Source organism: Carassius auratus, chromosome 12 (assembly GCF_003368295.1).
Source record: "Carassius auratus strain Wakin chromosome 12, ASM336829v1, whole genome shotgun sequence".
Taxonomy (NCBI): domain Eukaryota; kingdom Metazoa; phylum Chordata; class Actinopteri; order Cypriniformes; family Cyprinidae; genus Carassius; species Carassius auratus.
The window spans coordinates 14,159,418-14,184,853 of NC_039254.1; the positions used below are offsets into that span (position 1 = coordinate 14,159,418).

General features: G+C 36.9%; 1 protein-coding gene across 6 annotated transcripts in view; it reads left to right on the plus strand.

Moving 5' to 3' along the window:
* The window catches only part of LOC113111920 (exocyst complex component 6-like), a 68,501-nt gene that overhangs the window by 38,468 nt on the left and 4,597 nt on the right, over window positions 1–25,436 (plus strand). For 3 of the 6 annotated variants that reach the window (XM_026277134.1, XM_026277133.1, XM_026277132.1), the window contains exons 12-21: window positions 3,813–3,884; window positions 4,326–4,423; window positions 4,519–4,624; window positions 4,996–5,105; window positions 11,763–11,874; window positions 11,964–12,098; window positions 13,259–13,438; window positions 16,439–16,468; window positions 21,823–21,964; window positions 23,412–23,485. In XM_026277134.1, the coding sequence (XP_026132919.1) occupies window positions 3,813–3,884; window positions 4,326–4,423; window positions 4,519–4,624; window positions 4,996–5,105; window positions 11,763–11,874; window positions 11,964–12,098; window positions 13,259–13,438; window positions 16,439–16,468; window positions 21,823–21,964; window positions 23,412–23,485 (1,059 nt within the window). Of the gene's footprint in view, window positions 1–3,812; window positions 3,885–4,325; window positions 4,424–4,518; window positions 4,625–4,995; window positions 5,106–11,762; window positions 11,875–11,963; window positions 12,099–13,258; window positions 13,439–16,438; window positions 16,469–21,822; window positions 21,973–23,411; window positions 23,486–25,436 lie in introns of those variants that run through there. The other 3 variants (XM_026277136.1, XM_026277135.1, XM_026277137.1) reach the window with 2 other exon arrangements.

Below are 25,436 nucleotides of genomic sequence, written 5' to 3' on the forward strand. Positions count from 1 at the left end.
TAGAAAAGAACAGGAATTAAAAATATAAGAAGCTATAGCATATTAACGACAAAACCAAAACTAATTAATTTATGCCAAAACGAAACACTCAAACCAACGTTGGGTCTCATTCAAAACAAGATCAAATGTTTCAGTATTCGCAATGAATTTGAATGCCAAATGATTATAAAAAATAGCTTGTTAACAGTGTTTATTATAGTTTGTAATGTTTGTAAACATTTTGTGACTGCATTGTCTATTTCTGAATGAAATCATCTTTTTTTTTCCTTCTAAAAAAAGTATGTTATATATATATATATGAAAATGACAACTGAAATAAATATTTACTGAAAATAAATAAACGACTTTTTAAACCGTTTAACTGATTATTAATCATCAGAATTAGCTGATACAGTTTGCTGCATTCATGCACTCAGAGACCGGTGACTGTCAAAGAATCAGCAGAGCTTGTTTAAGCTTTTGTCATAGTTAAATCTTTCTTAGACGTTTCGAAATGTCGAAATTGGGTTGCCCATCTATATTTGCATGATGATGTCAATGCCATCGGCGAGCAGAGCATCTCAAAGTTAGGAATTATCAGAAGAGAGCCGCGGTCCTCAGTTGGACAGGAAAGGCTAAGCATGCTGGTGCTTGAGTGTCGAATGTACATGCCCCAAAGCCGAGAAAAAATAGGCCTTTTTTGCGCTGTGCCATCAGGCCTAATTTGATCTTAATCCGGCCCTGCATTGCCATTGCAACTTACCTATGATGAGTTAACAGCTGAGCGGACATTTCACTCATTGGCTTCAGCACATTTGCATATGCCGTACTGCTGGAATTTATGATTGGTTGACAGCAAATTTAAAATATTAATTGCAAAGATAAAATAACGTTATTAACCGGTTAATGGCCATTTACATTTTTCGATTTTGTTCGGAACTATAAAATTTTATTTAGTTTCTGGTTCTGTTCCTGTCAAAATTTTGTTCGTTTCCGGTTTTCGTTCCTTGAACCGGTTCAGAGCCCTGGGATCTACTTAACAAATGAAATTAACCATGTAACATTATACATACTCTATTGGTTTCTGTAACCAATATATTAAAACATTTTTTTTACAAATGCAATAAATAATAATGGTATCGGTACTCTGTATCGACAAGTACCAAAAATAAAAGTATCGTATCGGACAAGTACTGGAAAAAGTTGTATCGGTGTATCCCTAAATATATATATATATATACAAACACACACACCTCAAATGTATTAAACATCCCTCTTTTTATTTGTATTATTATCATTATTATTATTATTTTACTTTTTTATTATTATATTTAAATGATATTTCTAGTATTTATATTGATGTAATTGATTTTAAGATGTACTGTTATTTACTTTTTATTTAAATAAAAGAATTAGGCTATATCTAGTTTACCTTTTACTTATTTTTAAAAAGTAAAAAAAAAAAGAAAGATAATAATGAAAAATCCAATTAACATTAAAATATGCTTAAAATATAAACCAATAACTGCATATTATAGTGGTTATAGTATTATTTGTGGTTTTAATTTACTAATAAAACAAATAGTGATTATTAAAAGAGGGTTATAACGAAAGTTCATCAAGACATCTTTAACTTGGCATCTGTTCCTGTTCTTTGTTTTGTTTTTCTTTTTTTGTTTTTTAAATGATATAATTAAGTGTGTTTGAGTTTGGACACTTATCACATTGGATCATTGCTGCACGGTGCCGTGGGGTTTCATATGATGGTGGGTGGGCAGGCCTGTGTGCTCAGACATTGACTAATCCTGTCAGTAATCACTCCCTTGCTTCGGTCAATCACTGCTCTCTCCTATTTAAGCTCATGAACAGGCCTCCTTCATCAGCAGTGGGGGAGGGCTGGACAGCCTCATTTAGATGCTAATGTAACCTAAAGACTCATTAAGACACAAGTGTATTTGATCAATGAGTGACTGGCTGTGAGTTACACATTTAGAGTGAAAACCTAAACCTAAACTAGTCTGGTCTGCAGAAATGTGATTCATTGGATCTTGGATCCGCTGTTTGAATGGATTAATAACATAAAGTTTTATTATGCAGTTTTAGGTGTGAATCGAATTAAAGAATGTCTGGCTCATATTTCAAACCAGAATAGTTAGCAATATTACATGAAATTAAGTACAAACTTCATCCAGTTCTCCACAAACACAACCATTCAAAAGTTATCAGTTAAAAAAGTAATTTTAAAGAAAAGTAAAAATATATATAATATATATAAATTACTTTTAACTTGTTATTAATCACTTACCCCCATGTCATCTTCAGAACACAATTTAAGATATTTTGGATGAAAACCTGGAGGGTTGAGACTGTCCCATAGACTGCCAAGTAAATAACAGTGTCAAAGTTCATAAAAGGTATGGAAAGTCGTTGTCAGAATACTCCATCTGCCATCAGATGTTCAATCTCGGTTAGATGAAGCGATGGGAACACTTTTTGAAACACCTCCAGGTTTTCATCCAAAATATCTTAAATTGTGTTCCGAAGATGAAAGGAGCTTTTACAGGTTTGGAATTGATTAATGACACAATTTTCATTTTAGGGTGGAGTATCCCTTTAATACACACACACACACACACACACACACACAGACATATATGAGTGTAATATACATGAGCATAATATATATATATATATATATATATATATATATATATATATATATATATATATATATATATATATATATTAGGGCCGGGACTCGATTAAAAAAATTAATCTAATTAATAAGAGCCTTTGTAATTAATTAATCGAAATTAATCGCATTTTAATCGCATATAAATATTTGACCTGAGAACAGTGAGAAGTAATTTTTTTCACATGGATTTATAGTATACCATTGAATAATGACTGAATACATAAGCTTTAGCAACAAAATATTGTTTATTTTTGTTCAACCAAGTCTAGCCAGACCAGTGCAATTTTTGCCATGAAGTGTAGCAATAGCATATTTAGAAACAATTTAGAAATATTACATATCAGAAATTCAGGAAGCTTATAGGTGCTGGAACCTTCTGTAAAGTGTTTTTTTAAGTAAAACACAATACTGTCAATTACATTCAGAACATTGGAAACTCTGACTATTAGAAAACATCTCTCTGTTGCTTCAGAGGCCATAACATACTCAGTCCAACTCTCAATAACCTTGGCCAAAACAATAAAGAGTTCAACATAAACTGTTGCACCAACACAATAATACATAGTTCAACATAAAGTGTAAAGTCCACGCTAGCTGCTATATGTTTTGCGTTGAGGTGATACTTGAGACTCAATGTGCTGCAGCAGTGATATGCGAATGCTAGTTGGTGCTCCAGTATAATCGGTCCCGCCGAAACTCATCCAGTGAGAAACGTTCCGCGGTGCAAAAATAAGTTATTAAAAACGCGGGATTTTTTTTGTGTGTGTAATTAATTAATCTTAGTTAACGCGTTATTTTTTGTGTAATTAATTAATCTCAATTAACGCTTAAAGTCCCGGCCCTAATATATATATTTATTTATTTATTTATGGTCAAATATGATGATAATAAAAAAAATAGTTTTATTTGTTGTCATTTGTTATCATGATGAATTGATTTTAGAAGATTTTAGAAGTGAAGCCATTTTACTAATTTTATTTCTTTTCAATTTGGAGTGAAATATGACCTGCACATTTCTTTAAAATATTCACCCACAGATGCTTTATGTTCTAAACACATTTGTGAAGACAACTAATGTGAAGATGCAACCTTTTGTTGTCATTTTTATAATTCTTATTATTATTTCTTAACCCACTAGTCCTACTGCGAAGATCCCGACCTGGTCCTGGAACTGAAGAACCTGATTGTTATATTTGCAGACACTTTACAGGTATTCTACAACTTTATTTTGTTTAAAGTATGACTTCTCTGATGACTTCACTTGAATTACACTTAGATTTTATTACAATTTATATCAAACATTAATGTCAGGATGTCTATATGCTTTACATTTTAAAAACTTCAGCTGTAATTTCTGCAGCTACATCTCACGAACACTTGACAATAAAACCTGGAACACACAACACTATCATACATTTGTTTAACACTTATTTACATTCCAAATTTGCACATAACATACCTGTACATACAAAATTGTCTCCTTTTATATTGTGTTTTTGCTATTTTGTGCCTTTTTTGTATATTTGTATAATAGTCTTGCCACTGGCATTCTGTTGCACTGTGGAGCTTCTGTCATTAAAACAAATTCCTTGTGTGTGCAAACATATCTGGCAAAGCTGATTCTGATTCTGTAATTGCTTTGGTTTTGTAGGGTTATGGCTTCCCTGTCAACAGACTTTTTGACCTTTTGTTTGAGGTTAGAGATCAGTACAATGAAACATTGCTCAAAAAATGGGCCCTGGTGTTCAGGTGAGCTGAGCTACAACTGCATTGTTTCTGGTGTTAGTGAATTCGGTAGATTCTGCTTTGTTACAGTGACATCTGTGTTTCCTCTGCTGAAACAGGGATATTTTTGAGCAGGACAACTACAGCCCCATTCCAGTGGAAAATGAAGAGGAGTATAAGGCTGTTGTCAGTCGCTTCCCCTTCCATGATGCAGAGATAGAAAAGGTTGGAATAAATATGATTTTTGTTCTTTTTCTGTATTTTTAATGTATGAACGAAGTCTCTTATAAAAAATTTGACGATTTAAACAAACTGAATTCTATTTTAATATATTTTAACATGTAATATATTTCTGTGATGGCAATGCTGAATTTTCAACAGCCAATAATCCAGTGATTCAGAAATCAAACTAATATGCTAATGTATATATAGTAAAATAATCTTTCAAAGAAAGCCATTTTTGCCAATTATTTTAGACAATTTGTACCTTGTATTGTGTCAGAATAGTCTCGTAAAATATATATATAATATGAATATCTGTTTTTAATTGACTGGACATGAATCACATTTTATTGTCTTTTTTGTTTATTAATCAGCAACAATTTCCAAAGAAGCTGCCCATGTCCCAATCAGTGCCTCAAATCTACTCTCAAGTGAAGGAGTTTATTTACGCCAGCTTAAAGTTCTCAGAGTCACTCCATCGCAGGTGAGCAGAATGAATGAATTCCCCATCACCCATGAAGACATTCAGCAATTTTCAGTCTCATTCATTCAGTATGCTTATTCTTGTTCAGAACAAAATGCAAATATTAACTGAAAATCAACTTTGGATGTAGAATCTTGTTAGCAAATACACAAATCTTCAATGCTCATCTTGCTGGATCTGTGTGCAGCTTTTGACATGGTTAACCACTAGATCCTCCTGTCAACCCTATTGGCATAGGGCTTCTCAGGAACTGCACTCCAGTGGTTTGAGTCTTACCTCTGAGATAGGTCATTCAAGGTATCTCGGAGAGGTGAGGTGTCCAAGTCACAACATCTAAGTACTGGGGTGCCTCAGGGATCAGTTCTTGGACCACTTCTCTTCTCTCTCATTCAGAAACATGTCTCTTCATATCACTGCTACGCTGATGACACTCAACTCCACCTCTCATTCCATCCTTATGATCTGACTATAGCTGCTCCCACCATGTCTAACTGACATGTCTTGCTGGATGAAGGACCATCACCTTCAACTGAAACTTGCCAAGACAGAACTGCTTGTGGTTCCATCAAACCCATCGTTTCATCACAATTTCACCATCCAGTTAGGCACATCAATCATAACTCCTTCAAAAACAGCCAGAAAACTTGGAGGGTTGTAAGTTCTAGTCTCGGGCCGGACGGAATTGTGGGTGGGGGGAGTGCATGTACAGTTCTCTCTCCACCTTCAATACCACGACTTAGGTGCCCTTGAGCAAGGCATCGAACCCCAACTGCTCCACGGGCGCCGCAGCATAAATGGCTGCCCACTGCTCCGGGTGTGTGCTCACAGTGTGTGTGTGTGTGTGTGTGTGTGTGTGTTCATTGCTCTGTGTGTGTGCATTTCGGATGGGTTAAATGCAGAGCACAAATTCTGAGTATGGGTCACCATACTTGGCTGAATGTCACTTCACTTTCACTTTCACTGTCACTTCACTTGTTCTGTCCAGCCCTATTGCAATGCTCTCTTGGCAGGTCTTCTAACCAGTTCTATCAAACCTTTATAATTAATCCAGAACGTGGCAGCAAGATTCATTTTTAATGAGCCAAAAAGAATGCACGTGACACCTCTGTTTATCAGTTTGCACTGGCTACCTATAGCAGCTCCCATAAAGTTCAAGGCATTAATGTTTGCCTACAGAACCACCACTGGCTCTGCACTCCTATATCTAATGGCACTTTTTCACTGCATAGTATGGCACAGTACGGTTCACTTTTGGGGAATTTTTCACTGGGTACAGTGCATGGTACTTTTTTTTTTAGTACCACCTCAGTTTTGGCTCCAAGTAAACCATACAATTACCAAAACGTGACGTGTAAACTCTGCTGATCACTGATTGGCCAGAATGAATCGTCACTACCTGCGTCACTGAACCTGCGACAAAAACACAAAACAACCACTAGATTTAAATCAGCACAGTCAGCGAAGGATTGAACACAACTGCTTTGAATGTGCAAACTTTTTTTTTTTTTTTTTTACAACCAAAAAGTTTTATTTTCTGTTGTGGAAGTACAGACGTTCCTCTTGTTGTCAGCAGGGGAGTGGATCCAGCGAGAGCTTAATGGGGCAACGCGGAATGAAGCGGCGCAACTATAACGACATGTGAATAATTCCGCCCACTCTAAAGCGATACTAAACGGCAGTGGAAATGCAAACAATGCCGAACCGAGCAGTGCTGAGTCGTACATAAAAAGCGCTATGAATTCATTACCGTATTTTTCGGACTATAAGTCGCACTGGACAATAAGTCGCATTCATTTAGAACCAAGAACCAATAGATAACATTACCGTCTAGAGCCACGAGAGGGCGCTCTATGCTGCTCATTGTAGGCTACAGGAGCTCTGAGCAGCATAGAGCACCCTCTCCTGGCTCTAGACGGTAATGTTTTCTATTGGTTCATTTCTCTCGGTTCATGTCAAATTAATTTTGATAAATAAATCACACCTGACTATAAGTCGCAGGACCAGCCAAACTATGAAAAAAGTGCGACTTATAATCCGGAAAATACAGTACTTCAGACTAATATGCCCTCTAGAAGCTTTTGTTCTGCAAGTGAATGTCACTTTATTGTGCCATCCCAAAGAGGCACAAAATCCCTTTCATGGACTTTTAAATTAAATGTTTCCTCCTGGTGGAATGATCTGCCCAACTAAGTCCTTAGCCATCTTCAAGAATCGGGTACAAAACATCTATTCCATCTTTATTTGACCTTCTAATTATAGTAGTCACTATTCTAATTATATTCTTTAAAAAAAAAATCTTAAAAAGGCCTCTAACAACAGATTGTTTTATTCTTTTTCTATTCTAGTTTGTATTCTATCGGTTTTCTTTTTATTTATTATATTTTTAAAAAACACTTGCTACATGTACTGTGTTAAGCTAACTGAGACTTATTATAGCACTTGCAACTCTTTTGTTGATTTTGAATGCTTCCATTGTCCTAATTTTTAAGTCGCTTTGGATAAAACTTTCTGCTAAATGACTAAATGTAAATGTAATGTAGCAAAACAATCAAAAATACATCTAGAATCAGAATTTGTCCAAATTTGGCTTGTGAAGCTATTATCGTGACATGGCCTTCTCCATGGGAAGCCCTCATTTACAGTTCAAAACTGTCTTTAGAACCACCACATTTCCCACCCCAGCCATTTTTTCTGCCAATATTTATTCTCTTTAAGCTCTGTGGCATTCGGCTGGTCGTTGTGAGGGGTCTGTGTTGTGCTTGTCACTGGCACCCCAAATTCTTTCCCAGAGGGTTAGAAGTGCACATAGCTGGAGGGTTTTACCTCTCACTGTCCTTCTGAGGTGAGTAGCCACTGCTCAGCAGCAGAGATTAGTGGTTGACCAGTGGATTACCAATGCTGATATTTATCGGCTGATATTTGGCTTATATATATATATATATATATATATATATATATATATAAAATATACAGCTCATGAAAACCCGAAATTTCTATCTCAAAAAATTAGCATATCATGAAAAGGTTCTCTAAACGAGCTATTAACCTAATCATCTGAATAAACTAATTAACTCTAAACAACTGCAAAAGATTCCTGAGGCTTTTAAAAACTCCCAGCCTGGTTCATCACTCAAAACTGCAATCATGGGTAAGACTGCCGACCTGACTGCTGTCCAGAAGGCCATCATTGACACCCTCAAGCGAGAGGGTAAGACTCAGTGGGAAGTCTGTGGGAAGGAAAAAGTGTGGCAAAAAAGCACTGCACAACGAGAAGAGGTGACCGGACCCTGAGGAAGATTGTGGAGAAGGACCAATTCCAGACCTTGGGGGACCTGCGGAAGCAGTTGACTGAGTCTGGAGTAGAAACATCCAGAGCCACCGTGCACAGGCGTGTGCAGGAAATGGGCTACAGAGAAGCATCCCTGGACTGTTGCTCAGTAGTCCAAAGTACTTTTTTCGGATGAAAGCAAATTTTGCATGTCATTCGGAAATCAAGGTGCCAGAGTCTGGAGGAAGACTGGGGAGAAGGAAATGCCAAAATGCCTGAAGTCCAGTGTCAAGTACCCACAGTCAGTGATGGTCTGGGGTGCCATGTCAGCTGCTGGTGTTGGTCCACTGTGTTTTATCAAGGGCAGGGTCAATGCAGCTAGCTATCAGGAGATTTTGGAGGCCTTCATGCTTCCATCTGCTGAAAAGCTTTATGGAGATGAAAATTTCGTTTTTCAGCACGACCTGGCACCTGCTCACAGTGCCAAAACCACTGGTAAATGGTTTACTGACCATGGTATTACTGTGCTCAATTGGCCTGCCAACTCTCCTGACCTGAACCCCATAGAGAATCTGTGGGATATTGTGAAGAGAAAGCTGAGAGACACAAGACCCAACACTCTGGATGACCTTAAGGCCGCTATCGAAGCATCCTGGGCCTCCATAACACCTCAGCAGTGCCACAGGCTGATTGCATCCATGCCACGCCGCATTGAAGAAGTCATTTCTGCAAAAGGATTCCCGACCAAGTATTGAGTGCATAACTGAACATAATTATTTGAAGGTTGACTTTTTTTGTATTTAAAACACTTTTCTTTTATTGGTCGGATGAAATATGCTAATTTTTTGAGATAGGAATTTTGGGTTTTCATGAGCTGTATGCCAAAATCATCAGTATTAAAACAATAAAAGACCTGAAATATTTCAGTTGGTGTGCAATGAATCTAAAATATATGAAAGTTTAATTTTTATCATTACATTATGGAAAATAATGAACTTTTTCACAATATGCTAATTTTTTGAGAAGGACCTGTATGTGTGATTTTATAACAAGACTGCCTTTTTCGAGAACCAAATTAGCTCCTACTCCGGAGCAGGGTATAACCAGCACAACTGGTGCTATCCGTGATGCAAGTAGACATTGATTGGCCAGACGTGTTCAAAAACGCCCTCACCAGCCATGATTTAAACAATAGTTGTGTCAACTTATTTTGCCAGTATAATGAACAGCAATAAATGTATGGATGCAAGCACTTTTGTAGCAAATGTAGCACTCCCAGTTGTCCTTGGAGATTCTTAGTCCTCCGTTCTGTTTTTTCAATCGCTTTATGTATACGTCAACATTCTATGTCTATAATTGTGAAACCCGCAAGACACAACAGAAACACAGCTCCAATCACAGCATCCTCCTGTTGTTAGCGTTGTTCTTCTTTTTTAACGTTGTTGAATGCCGTGCACAAATGACATCTCTGTCAAGCGGCTTATGTCATGTAATGTCAACTCTTTAAATTGTACTGGGAAAAACAGTTAGTGCAAAATCATCCCAGTATTTTAGTGCTGTACATTTAGGCCCCGTCCACACGGAGACGCGTTTCTGTGAATACGCACAAATTTTTTATCGGATAGGCGTTTCGTCCACACGGATCCAGCGTTTTCGCAAGGTGAAACTGCTATTTTTTTAAACCGGGTCCCAAAGTGGATAAGTTTGAAAACGCTGTCTTTGTGTTTCGTCTGGACGGCTAATCCGTATATTTTCTGAAACTATGACGTCATCAGCCCACGTCTCCCCCCTAGTCAGACACCTCTACGTCATGTAACAGCAACAAAAACATGACAAATACTGAACGATTGTCTTTTTATTAACTAACATTAACACTGATTAATAAATGTATTGTTCCATGTTCGCTTGTGTACCACGCGCAATGTTTATGAGCATAGTCCAAGTCTTCTTCTCTGTTTTTAGTGTATCTCTGTGGCAGAATTACAGCGCCACATACAGTTCTGGCATGTATACTACATCATTTTGCGGTTTCGTATGGATGCGGATATTTCTTGAGATGAGGAAAAAAAAGATCGGATTGGGGTAAGCTCCGTCTCCGTGTGGACGGGGCCTTAGTTCAGGAAATAAAGCAGTGCGAAAGGCCCTAATGCAAACGACTGCAGACTTCACACTCCTCTCTAATGCTTTCTTTGTTAAGCAAGCGATAATGAGCGACCTTTTGCGGAAGCAATTAATTTCATAGCATTAGTGTAAATGGTGAGATTTATGAGTGAAAATAGCCAGATGGCTAATACAAAGTTGTACCAGGAGGATGTGTTGCAAATGTTGTTCGCCGATTCTGACTCTGAAGGGGAATATTTGCCCTTTGAAAATGACAATCGGCCACGGTACATCTTTGCAGCGCAATGGTGCCGCCGTGCAAGGCGAGAGTTTTTCACGAAGCACAAACAAGTGATCATTTCGACCCTTTGCTCAACAGGGATGTGGGTGGCAGAGGTTAACGTGGTCATAGTGTCCATAGGAGAGCTGTTGCTGATCACGCACGCTCTAATGCGCGGCCGGCAGACAGTACAGGTGCAGTCTGTGTGGAGTAGGTGCACTCTGTGCTGCGTCATGCAATGAATGAGAAGAACCATATTCTCAAGAACTACGAACTGTGTCATATAGATACCTTATTGGGCAAATAGCTGGTCAACTGATCAAAAAATAGGCACATGTATTTTACTATGGCACAGTAATATAGTAATAATGTACTACTTTTCTTGTTTTCTTTTTTTTTTCTATAAAAAAAAAAAAAAAAACAACAACAACAATCAAATACAAAAAAGTAGATCTCTATCTTTAAGTTCTGTAAAGCCACAAGCTTTTCAAATTTTGATGTCAAAATACAAAATTTTTCCCAAAAGATTTTGAGATGCATCTTTTCACACTGAGGAAAATTGAGGCACTTAAACACAACTATTATATTTGTATGATTATTTTAATTCATTTTATATGTAAAGCACTTTGAATTACCATTGTGCATGAAATGTGCTATGTACATAAACTTTGCCTTGCCCTACGATAACCTATTGTCAAGGAGTGTAATAATTGACTATCAAATATGTTGAGTTCACTGTTATAGTGTGCAATATTTTGTAATGATTGCAAATATATAATCAAATTTAGGTTCACCTGATCAAGAAAATAACGTGGTTGTCCAGACAAAGTCTTTAAGAATTATTCAACCTTCTGTGTGTCTGAGTATATATTTGTATGAGCTAACAATCCGTGCAAGAATTAACAATGTGTTCTGTCGACTATGTGTCCTAATTATATTATGAGACATAATTAAAAAGTAAGTCTTTGTGCAAAGATTGAACATATTTCTTGGTTAACTTGTATTTCAGCTCAACTGAGATTGACGACATGCTTCGTAAATCCACCAACCTGCTGCTGACGAGGACGTTGAGCAGCTGCTTACAAAATCTAATCAAAAAGCCACACATAGGATTAACTGAGGTAACGTTAATGTGACCAATCGCCTCACTCTGTCTGCGAAGCTCAGTTTCGAAAATAACGTGTGCCTTATTTTCTGTTATGTTTTTCAGCTAGTTCAAATTATCATCAACACCACCCATTTAGAGTATGCGTGTAAATACCTGGAGGATTTTATCACGAACATCACCAATGTTTCCCCGGAAACAGTTCATACCACAAGACTCTACGGGCTTTCCACCTTCAAGGTAAAAGTCATTCACATACATGTTCTTTAATTACACATTTCACTCGGTTGTATGACTGCCAAGGGCTCACTGTGATCAGAAAACAGCCTTCTGGAGTGGTTCCCTCAGAGTAAAGCACAGGACAGGAGCCGCCTCAGGCTTCACGAACTGCATACTGAGCTTGTTTTGATGCTACTGTGTTAAATGTATCAAAACGGAGGTGTTATCGGGTGACCTCTTTTTGAGTCATTAAACATGCAGCAGCATGTTAGCATTGCTCAAGTTTGATTACAACGAATTGCATAAGTATTCATCCCCACCAGTTTCCAAATTTTGTTTTTTACAACTTGATTTTTTTTTTAACCGTTTAAGGTTCACCAAGTGTACCGATTGATATGCCTAGAAAATATTTTTCAACCTCTTTGAGAATTCTTTCTGCACCTTCACGTTTTAAATCCCAAGCACTTTGGATTTTACACACTGCTGGGAAAACTAGCAGAGTAAAAAGGACTAATCCGGTGTGCGAAGTAAAATTAGTGCAAAGCACTATTTTATTTCAGAAAGTATTTTTCTACTCATTTTGTTGAACATTTGACTATTATATTTATGTGCAAGTTCAGGGTTTTGGTACTTAAAGTTTGGCAGGCTCAATGTACTACAGTCTTTTTAACGGTATGATCATGTATTTTCCATTGTCTAGTCTTTAATAAGCTAACAAAAATCACAAATAATTTTAATATCTAATCACAAGTTATATATTCGCAATACTCAATTATAGCAATATATATTCAATCGGCACATAAGTATCAGGATAGTATTGAATCGGCAGATTAGCGTATTGTCCCAGTCCTAAAAATTATGTTTGATTGTTGCATGACGATTTAGTGGTTGCAACATTTACTGCTTCAGTTGCCAATTGATTTCCAGTGCAACTAGGAATTTTCCACATTTCGCAGTTGATATTCATGCGAATTCGTTTTTTTAACAGCTAGGAATTGCATTTGAAAGGGAATATTAGCCTTTTTTAAAAGTTAAACAAAAAAGCATACAATTAATTGTTGCAACATTTATCATTTCAATACTGTTTAAAAGCATCCCAGGAATCATTCAGTAGTTGGTTGCACCACTGTTGTGTTTGCACACTTGAGGAAATTTTTGAATGCATGGTTTCCTATTTTTAGGATGCTAGACATGCAGCCGAAGGAGAAATATACACCAAACTCAACCAGAAGATTGATGAATTCATTCAGCTGGCTGATTATGAATGGGGCATGGCAGAATCGGACGGCAGGGCCAGCGGCTACCTCATGGACCTCATTAACTTCCTGCGTAGCACCTTCCAGGTCTTCACACACCTTCCAGTAAGTTTCATACCATCCTATTCATATGCAGTCTTGCCGTGAATTTGTGGCCAGTCTTCACCCATGAGTTCATGTAATGTTTGTTATTGCATGTGTGGCGTCAGTCAGTGTTGCATTTATAGGTGTTTAGATGTTCATACCTGGGTGTAAGTTCAAAACCTTTTCTAGTTTATGCCCCTCTTTTGACTTTCCACTGTTTGATACTAGGTGTAAATCAGTGTATAAATGCACAGGAATGTCGTGTTTGGTGTTATAGGTGTCACTACAGAAACATACCACGTCCGTTTCCAAAACCAATCAAAAACCTGACTATTCCTGCACATAATCAACACAGACAACTCCCAGCCCATCCATTTGCTGAGAACGATACAGCTTGCTTGTGTTTCTCTTCAGCTGCCCTGTCCTCTTAAAAATATTACTTTAACCTCCAGTTTAAGTTGGATATGCTTTGGTTTCTCAACAAAAGTGACATCTTTCCTCTAAGTGAATGTATTCCTTGGTTTATTTTCTATGGAAGCATATGGGTAGCATTATTCAATTTGGGATGTAATATGCAAAATGACAATGCAATATGTAAAATGGCAATGCATTTCTGTATTTACATTTACATTTTCCAATACATTTGTGCAACGTTTGGTGCAAAATGAAAATGAAAATTAAATTACATAATTTTAATTTGCCATTTACTACACCAGTTTTAATATTTAAAATGAATATTAATTTTTACGCTTTATAAGTTGCAAAATTAAAATGAAAATGTATTACAGAAATGATTAGATATGTCTAACATGTTAAAGCAAAAACTGTGGCAAAATGATCATTTAAATGCTATTTTTCTTAATTGCATTAACACTCACAGTCAAGACACTTAAGATTACATTTTCATTCGGTGTCCCGCATTGAATGTAGCAAAATTCAATGTGCACATTGAAAATGCATTCCGAGCCGATCACGTGTCCCCGCCCTCGCGCCACGTCAATCATTGTGTGAACAAGGCGGGGCTTACAGAAGGTCAGAGACTCAAAGCTCAAGGAGCGGATTCAAGTGAGACAAGATGGACAAGACAGTTGGCCCGTGTATGTTTTGATCATTTCGGTTTATGGCTTCAATATTTCATTCGGATTTGTGGGCGGAGCTGAAACGCTGCTTTCATCTGATTGGTCGAATCGGATCGGTTTTCATCTGACAGCCTTCAGCTCGGTCTTGTCATTCTTTCAGGCAGAATAAGAGTCAGTGCGAGTGAAGCACTGTAATGTCTGAAACTACGCTCACTGTTAATTAGCATAATATTTGAATCAGATGTATCTGGGCACATAATTCGTGCTGCTGAGACCTGCAAATTATTTCTAGGTTGTAGTATTGTATGAATATTGTCCCACTGATAAAAACAGTGCAAATAGTTCTGTCCCTTTGGATAACAGTGAAGTGGAAATAAATATAGTTAAATTTATGAAATAAAATGAAATAGGATTTTTTGGGAAGGTAAGTCTGGCCAGTAATACAAGCAACACTAGTCAGACGAGTCTGAAGATCTGAGCTGAATTGGGTGAAACATTAAAGTTCTAGTCTGTGTCAATTACTCTCATAATAAATAATAATAATAATGTTACCTGTATTTTTCGGTATAAGTTACATCAGTCCAAAAATACGTCATGACGAGGAAAAAAACATATATAAATCTCACTGGACTATAAGTTGCATTTATTCAGGACCAAGAGAAAACATTACCGTCTACAGCCGCGAGAGGGCGCTCTGGGGTAGGCTACATGAGCACTGAGCAGCATAGAGCTAATTTTACTATTTTTATTTAGAAATGTAACTATATTCATTTTTACAATTATTTATTAATGTCACACACACACACACACACACACACACACACACATACCTAGTGCCTTATGACTTAAAAGATGAGAGTGGTAAATGTTACAGACATGGAACTGTTCAGTCTATTGTTGATTTTTATTTCCACTTCACTGTTATCCAAAGGGACAGAACTATTTGCACTGTATTTATCAGTGGGACAATATCCATACAATACTACAACCTAGAAAATAATTTGCAGGTCTCAGCAGCACGAATTATGTGCCCAGATACATCTGATTCAAATATTATGCTAATTAACAGTGAGCGGTGGTTTCAGACATTTCAGTGCTTCACTCGCACTGACTCTTATTTTGCCTGAAAGAATGACAAGACCGAGCTGAAGGCTGTCAGATGAAAACCGATCCGATTCGACCAATCAGATGAAAGCAGCGTTTCAGCTCCGCCCACAAGTGCGAATGAAATATTGAAGCCATAAACCGAAATGATCAAAACATACACGGACCAACTGTCTTGTCCATCTTGTCTCACTTGAATCCGCTCCTTGAGCTTTGAGTCTCTGACCTTCTGTAAGCCCCGCCTTGTTCACACAATGATTGACGTGGCGCGAGGGCGGGGACACGTGATCGGCTCGGAATGCATTTTCAATGTGCACATTGAATTTTGCTACATTCATTGCGGGACACCGAATGAAAATGTAATCTTAAGTGTCTTGACTGTGAGTGTTAATGCATTTAAGAAAAATAGCATTTAAATGATCATTTTGCCACAGTTTTTGCTTTAACATGTTAGACATATCTAATCATTTCTGTAATACATTTTCATTTTAATTTTGCAACTTATAAAGCGTTAAAATTAATATTCATTTTAAATATTAAAACTGGTGTAGTAAATGGCAAATGAAAATTATGTAATTTAATTTTCATTTTCATTTTGCACCAAACGTTGCACAAATGTATTGGAAAATGTAAATGTAAATACAGAAATGCATTGCCATTTTACATATTGCATTGTCATTTTGCATATTACATCCCAAATTGAATAATGCTACCCATATGCTTCCATAATTTTCTGCCAGGCATGCTTGGCTTTTCTGATTTTCCTTTGTCTGTCCATTTATTATCGCTATACTTTCTTTCCCTTTCCGTGTTTTATTTTCTTGGGGTTTCCGATCAGAATAACAACAAAGATCATGCTGCAATGTCGGTAAGTAGACCTTTTTCGAACCCTAGAGGAGGAAGAGAAAAATTGTCATAATAAAAAATTAAAAAAATACATTAAACCTGCATGTTCATGTCAGTTATGTGGACTTGCTGCAAGCCTTGTTTTGCTTCCCTTTTCACGTGCATTGCAGAATGTAATCCAGATCGATTTGCATGCTGCCCCTGATTTGCTTGATTTTGCCCATTATTGTTTGATGCTCATACAAGTATCTGCAGAACATTTGTGCCGTTCTTACTTGAGATTCACTAGCACTAGTCACAGCATTTAAAGGGAACAGTTCACCCAAAAAATTTAATTGAAATCCAAAAACTTTTCTTTCTTTCTTTCTTTGGAACACAAAATAAATTGAATGAGTATTTTTAGCCATAAAATGAATGTAAATGGGGTTCAGAACCTCATTTACTTTGACTTTATGGACAAATTGTTTTTGTTGATCTACCTCTTTAAATGGAGGTAGACACATTGAGTGTCTCTCAATTCAGAATGCTGCTTTATTATTCCTGCATAATGACACATTCTAACCTACTACACCATCAGGACAGCTAGATATCATTATATGTCAAGTTTACTCAGAAGTTTCATAATCTATATGTTAGCGCAGCTAACTCACTTTGCACCAATTCATTAAAGGGGGGGGGGGGGGGTGAAATGCTCGTTTTCACTCAATATCCTGTTAATCTTGAGTACCTATAGAGTAGTACTGCATCCTTCATAACTCCAAAAAGTCTTTAGTTTTATTATATTCATAAGAGAAATATAGTCTGTACCGATTTTTCCCGGAAAAACACGAGCGCCTGGAGGCGTGAAGTGTGGGCGGAGCTAAAGAATCACGAGCGCCAGTAGGCTTTTGCGTTGAGAGCGTTTGGAAGCTGTGACATTACCGTGAGGAAAAAACCATCACCCAAAACAAACCATCGCTAACAGTCAGATTCAGACGTTTATTTATGATCCAGAATCAGATCCCGAGGCTGAAACTGAACGAGAGCAGCAGCAACAACGACTCGCTCCGAGCGGGGCTCGAACCCTGGTCTCTGGCATGGGAGGGGACGCACTAACAAGGAGGCAGAGATATTTTAAGCAGTTTTACTCACCGCCTGCGGTTCCAACACACGATTGTGACCCTTTTTCATTGGGATTGCATCATCCTTAAGAAATAAACGATACGAAAATCCGTCGGGCCTTGTTTGTAAAACAAGCATTTTCGAAATTCAGGGAACAAACACAAACACTTGCGCAACTCCGTTGATGCTCTGTAAAATAAACTCCATCCACTGGTCCCTTAATGCTGTTTTTTCTTTGGTAATCTGTCCAGGGTTGTCTTGCCCTGGCAACCAAAAACACACTCCTTTTGTGACATTTTGCGACGCTCTCGCTCTGATCAGTGTGCTCAGCCTCTCTCTGCTCTGCTATACGGGAGCGCGCGCTCTTCCGGGAGAAGTGCCCTTAGGATCCATATAAGGAAATTCCGCTCCATCTAACGTCACACAGAGCCATACTCGAAAAAAAACTTTTCGAAACTTGTGACAAACCGGAAGGAGTATTTTTGGAACAGAAATACTCCTTCAAACGTACAACTTAATTTTTGAAACTTTGTCCATGTTTAGCATGGGAATCTAACTCTTTAACAGTGTAAAAAACTCAGTATGCATGAAATAGCATTTCACCCCCCCCCCCCCTTTAAATGTATGTTGATTTTTTGTAAACAGGCCATAAAAATGGTATTTGTTGTTTAAAGAGATAAAAGCACAAAAAAGGGTTTTAAAATATAATAGCAATTTAGCCCACATTTTTTAATTCGGCTGTTGTGCTGGATTCGGCCCATAGTCAAATCTCATTGGTCCAATAATCCACTTCACATCAGAGTTATTTTAATGTCATAGAGATACTGTTATACCTGTTATTAATATTTTGAATTAGTTTTAATGTTTATATTTCCCATTTCCAATTTAATTTTAGTTGAGGTTTTAGTTATTGTGTGTTTTTGGCATTTTTATTTGTTTTATAAAGCTTTTTCTGATTTGGGTTTTAGTTTTCATTCTACATTAATAAAACTAAATGAAATATGTATTATTCCTATCGTTTAAGTTTTTTTTTTATTAAATATAATAACCTTGTGCAAAATATTTGCATTAATATAAGCATCTTTTAAGTGTGTTTATTATTTTACCATTTTTGGTCTAAAAGTTTTAAATGTGATGAATTTTAAGAGGACCTGCTTTTATATTCCTGATTTTGAAAATGTTTTTATATATCTAGAAATATAGAATAATGTCATTGCATTCTGAATTGATTGTCGTTTGTGTTTTTTAATTATGATACCAGAATTGGTTATGTGCTTGAGTGTTTTATGTTGCTTACACATCAAAATAATACAAGTGAAATATTTAGTCTTGTTTATTGTGTGAGGTGTCTAATGGATATCATCACTGATAATATGAGAATAACGGGGGTCGTTTTTGTGAAGAGCTTTTTTTGCATTTTTTGCTTTGGATAGAATAATTAAATGGAACCGTTTATTCATTTCTTTGCTAGTTATCAGCATGTACTGGTGGAGCAGCTGTTGCATGAGTTTTATGTGTGTTTGGCATCTGGTATTGCCGGATTTGACTGGTCTTTACAACTCTTCTCATTTTGAGTGTGTCGGCTTGCATGAACGACTGCTGTGGATATGAGACTAGATGTTTTTGTGTGTTTGTGTCTGAATTGAAATCCATCAGATGGTGGATTTTCAAGCGATGGAAAACCTTTGTTTTCAACTCATTCATTTACTCACCCTCATGTTGTTCCCAACCCAGTGTTTTTCTGTCCTCGGTGGAACAAAAAAGAGGAATTTTTAAAGAATAACCAGGCTAATCTTTTAAAAATCAATTGAATATGGAGCTGCTCATACAAAGCTATATTATGCTATATTACCAAACAAAGCTATATTATGATGTTGATAAAAAAGTTTTGCGAAATGACAGCGTTTCCATTAACCAATGTTATGCAACTAAAACATAACTTTTTCCTCTCGCGATAAGTCATGTCAATGGATTTTGGTGGGATTTTGAAAGATTTTGGCTATATTTATTCGAAGGTGGTGTAAGCAGCGTTTACAGAAACAGCGTGGAGAGCCGTTTCAGAAAAATGCTTGCTGCGGCTGGTATAAACACAAGCGTTGACTAGAGTGGCCACAATCAGCTTCACTGTAAAGGCCCCGATATACTTCAAACAAAGTTTGTTTTCGTTCTTCGGTTCGGGGCAAAAAGCAGTTCGAAAAGGCAGAGCAACGGTATACTGTTAACAAACTTTCCAACACCCCCGCTCTGCTGGAGGCGGGTTGTAGATTAATGTAAACACATTATGACGCTTGCACCTATCCCCTAAACTCAATAACGATGAAATGAAGAAGTGTAGGTAATCTAGGTGTGAGATGGGCCCCAATGGTCAGAATATTATAGACCAAAGAATAATGATTAGCAGCAGTTCAGAGTCAAGTATCATGTTTGCAATACAAAAGAACCATTCCATAATCAGTCCTTTGTTGGAAGTGTGAATGGCTCAGTCTGAAAACTTTAGCATGATGTGGAAAAAAAAATATTGGAGTCAGTTTGTTTTTGGAAAAAAAAAAAATTATATTGCAGTTTTGCGAAATATTCCTTTTTCGGATTGCTTGAAAACCATAAAAACCTTTTTTTGCAATATATGGGATTTTTTGAGAAATTTTCTTGTTTCCATTGGGCATATTTTCAGTTCGCAGTTTTAATTTGCGCAATTTGAAGGGTAATGGAAACGCATAATAAAAAAATAAAATATATAAAAATAAATTATCTGTAGTTCTGCAAACACACTATCAACCAGCAACATTTGTGTTTGGTATAAATTACACAGAACATCTAAAGTGCGATATAATTTCAAACTTAAATCACAGTCTGTTCATTATTAAAATAAAGTACAGTCAACCAAACATATAAAAGGTTACACTAGTCAGTTTAAATAGACCCTAGTATACAGAGGTCCACTCTGCTGTTATGCCAAGGATGTTTTTTGCTCATGTGAAGAGGATCAACTTTTCCGTCTTGTTTACATTAAAAAAATAAAAAAGTATTATAGTTTAACATTCAGATACATTGCGAATATGGAAACATTTGGATATGCGCAGAACGAGACAGGAGTAATAACCTCCAAATACATCTAGCCAAACCTGCGCTCGCTCGACCTCGTATGCACACACGCATACACTAATCTATTGCACTGTAAATTCCAGATTTTTTAAAACAAATAGCCTAGCGGAAATTTTGCAGAAGAGGATCAAATAAAGTACTGTTGATAATACTTACATTAAATGTTTGATTTGAAAAAAGGAGTTCACTGACTGCGCAGCAGAGCCACAAGCGCCACAGTTACGTTTGGGATAAAAACATTTTTAATACCATAGTGTCATTTGAAAACATTGCAGTTGCGTTGAAAAATACAACAAGCACCACAAAACCATTTAAAGAGGCGCATTCAGCAGTCTCCTTGATGGGAAACAGTCAACAAAGTAAAATGATCTCAAACGTATGGCGCGCTCTCTTCATTTAATCAAATGATCATATTCACATCTATTCATTTCACAGTCCTGCTACTAGCATTTTATTCAGACTAAAAGCCCTTTAATTTGGGTGAGAAAGCTTTTTTTCCAAGTGGCTTTTGCACATAATAATAATACCGCAGCAGTAACATTTTTCAGCATTAAAGTTATTAATTGATCATTAATTTAAACTACGATCGATCATGGAAATGATCGAATATTGACATCCCTAAATGCAAATGAGTTGGATGCAAACCTGGCTATTGTCTGCATCAAACCATGCTTCCGAACAAATGTGATTCACGGTTCTGGGCAGCTCCAGGACAGCTGTCTCTCGTAGCATGGTGCTGTCTGTGGGCGAGGCGGAGTAACGGAGCCCTTAATCACGCTGCAGTTTTTATAAGAGCTGACAACTTCTTCACCCCATTTACAGAGTGAAATTCTCTGACTACCTTTATCTCCCAGGACTGTTGTTGAATCTTCTAAAAGATTTGGCTTGGGGTTTTCTTCACATGCAGCAGCAGCACTTTCCACCGCACCAATAACATGGGCTGCCCACCGACGTGCCTGACTTTAAATCAAATCTTTAAATTTAAACACGGATATCGGCTAATGCCGATATATTAAAAAATGACACATATCAGCCCGATATATCGGTCAACCTCAAGTTCATACTCTGAATTAATTAAGATTTTGAGATAGAAAAGCACTGATGCCATGGCATGTGCATAGCTGATGACACCTGTACTAACAGTTTGTTGGTGTGTTTGTGTGCCGTTTTCAGGGTAAGGTGGCACAGACGGCGTGTATGTCTGCCTGTAAACACCTGTCTACATCACTGATGCAGATGCTGCTGGATACTGAGCTCAAACAGATCAGCATGGGGGCCATTGAGCAGTTTAACCTGGATGTCATACAGTGTGAACGTGAGTAGTGCGTCTTTGATAATTTAATAGTTTCAGTAGTCCACCCAGTAATGAAGCTTTTGTCATTATTTACTCACCCTCTTCTTTCACTGAAGTTTACAATAACAAAAAGTTGTGGTTGCCAAAACATTACTATAAAAAGTACTGTAGATTTTACGAATTGAACTTACAATTTTAAGTAAATCATACATATATTTCATTACCTGATATAATATTAATATATCAACCCACTGAAATACTAATCACTAATACACTTACAAAATACAAAAAAAAACGAAACTCGAACCCACAATCTTAGGGTTATAGTAGTCAAACTCTCTTACCACTTGGCCACAGACTTCCCCAAAAAAAAATACTTCAAGGAAAAACTAAAAATGTGAAGTATCCCACAGGGAAATCTGACAATATCAGTTTGTTTTTAAACTGAAGATTATAAGATGATTTGTTCTTTTTCACTTCCAAAAACTAATTTTCACCATATAGAGTAAAATAATCTTTTTACAATGTCATTTATACAGTTTTCACCATTAAAATTTATGATTTTAATAGTGTAGTCCCTGTACTCTATAAAGGTGGTCTATATCCTTTATTTGAAGTCTTCTGAAGCCATGCACGAGCTTTGTAAGCAAAGTCTAAAATAATAGTAATCATTTATTGAATGCATCTTATCTGCTGTAAATCATTAATTAATAAACCAGACAACTGGTTGACTAATGCACTAATGAACAGACAGGAATGTCAGTCATATACTCTGTGGTAGATGGATTCATGCAGCAGGTATTACTGATATTATCAGCTGATCTCAGAAGCAGTTATCAGAGTTACACTCTTTCGAGAAACATTCCTGATTACCCACACGCCATCTGCTCTTGGAAATCCATACCTGTTCTGATAGGAGCTGGTATGGGACAGTTTAGAGCAACATTACTCACTTATCCATTTGAACATTCATTGTTATTCATTCGTCATTTGCGTGCATTACCCACTCATATGAGGATATCATTCATAGTTCTACTAAAAATGGAAATGCTGTTTTGAAACTGTTGTCTGTGGAATACAATATAAATATGTTCAAATAGAAGATAGAAGATAAGTTATTTTAAATTATAATTCACATGAATGCTCTAGCTCCAAATATGTTCATTTTTGGGTCCATTTCTATCCTTGTTCATCTTTGATAGTTCAGTTTTACCAGGTAAATCAAAAGTGTATAATTCAGTATCACAGCAAACAGGCTTATTTGTAGCTTTAGTGTGTGATATAGTTCAAGTATAATGCAAGTTTTTATTTTTATATTTTTTAGCTAAAGAAGAGAAAAAAACCCACTGCTAAATATGCTACTTTTTTGCAAACTTTTGAACACCCATATAGCTGTTGGTAGATTTGCTTTAATCAACACACACCAACTAATTGTTTTTTAAATATTATTTCCCTATTCCTTTGACAGTGTTTGCCAGTTCAGAGCCCGTGCCAGGATTCCAGGGGGACACACTGCAGTTGGCCTTCATTGACCTCCGACAGGTACAGACCTCTCTGCAGACATGACCGTTCTTGATCCGCAGTTGCTGTGAGTGAGCTGAGGGGAAGGGTGGAGAACATACAGCATTCACAGGCACTAATGGATTATCCCAGCCTGAACACGATTACCTTCAGGAGGGGAAATCACTTAGTCGCAGTGGGAGCTCTTTCTTCATTTGGTCCTGTTTTTTTTTGTGTTTTTTGTTTAAGCTTTTAATCTGGGCCTGAGGTGTAAAAACGGGGTCATGTCAAGGTTTCTTCTGCAAAGGTATGTCATATAAGGAAGTATTATTAGGGTGTTGAGTATAAAGCACTCAGTTTAAAATCCCTTTGGTTTCTAATACCTCTAATATCTATATTTATGTTCAGCAGAGAGCTTAACATCTCTTCAAATCACACATAATATCGGCCAAATTCTCTTATTGGTTCGATAACAATAACAGAAAAATGTACATTTATCGGCCAATACCGATATCGATATGGTGGCAGATATATTGTGCATCCCTGTAAAAATCCTCATGTCGTTTCAGACCTATGACTTACTTTCTTCTGGAGAACTTTTCTTCTAGTGTGATAACCAATCAGTTTGGTGATAATTGGCTTCCACTTTAAAGTATGAAATATCTTCTTAAAATATATTTAAAAGCATCATAAAAGGAGACCATATGATTTTGGTTTTCGATGGTGTTTGATTACAAGATAAGCTAATTTTGATTGCCATTTGGGTCTGTTCCTCACGTAATGCTATTGTATGACTTCAGAGGCCTTGGAATATAGTACACAATTTCTATTATAAAACATTAATGATAGCTTTGGGTGCTTTTTTGGATCTTGACACCATGAGCTCTTATTTAAATTCATTATAAGGAGGGGCCACTAATGAACCATTTTCACATTTCCAAAGTTCTCCAAAGTGGAAGTCACCATAGTTGAGTGAACTTATATAGTGATTAACAGAAAATACAACGAATGTATTTTTTGCATTCACGTTTGCTTCAGTAGCAAAAGGAAAAATGTATAACTATATAATTTCTATGGCTTTCCAAAAAGCTAAAAGAAGCATTATAAAAGTTAAATATGATATAAAATATTATAAATATGTTAAATTTATGATACACTTTAAAAATTATATAAATATAAATGTTAATAAGAGAGTTTGTAATGACATGAGGGTAAGTAAATGATGACATAATGTAATTTTTGGGTGTAATTTTGGTTGCAATTTCAGTCCACGTGCTGAATCACATACACCACCTGTTCATGGGAAAGCTCCGGTCGCGGTGGCGTCTTTCAGCATGTCACGACTGCGGCCGCTCGCCAAGACCTCTCGATTTCCATTAGCATGACGCCGCTTTGATCCTTGCCTAGTTTCTTGGAGGATTTGCTGACAGCTTCTCTCAAGTGCTCTCAGCGAGCTCTGGCTCCAATTCGGGCAGAGTGCGCTCGGACAAGGTCAGAGATAAGGACAGTGGAGTGCTGGCCATCAGAATTTAGCTATTCACCCCAGCCCCAGTGTAGATAACCTTCTCATCATCCATTATGACGCAGATCTACCCTAGAGGTCTAATCGCAGTCCGACACAAAGTTGATGCCAGGCTACTGCTATTTTTTTAGCTTTTTTTGAGCATGTACTGACACCAAATATAGAGGTCAGTCTCCTTGCCAATCACGCACGTTTTAAGTTCTTTTTGTCTGCAAGGTGATACTGTGCAGTGCTGGTAAAAATTCAATTGCTTATATCACTTAAAAGAGACTAAAATGTCCATGTATTTTAGCTGTGTTCTTCACTTTCACCAGTATTGCGAATAAGTATCTAAAAGTAGCGATGCTGCTAACCTGACTCCCCTAACCCTGACTCCTTTTTTCAGTAGCGCGAGAATAGATCAGTTGTTCACAGTACTAAAGCTTTTCCAGTAACTAGCTACTTTCTGCAAAAAATAGCAATAACAACAAC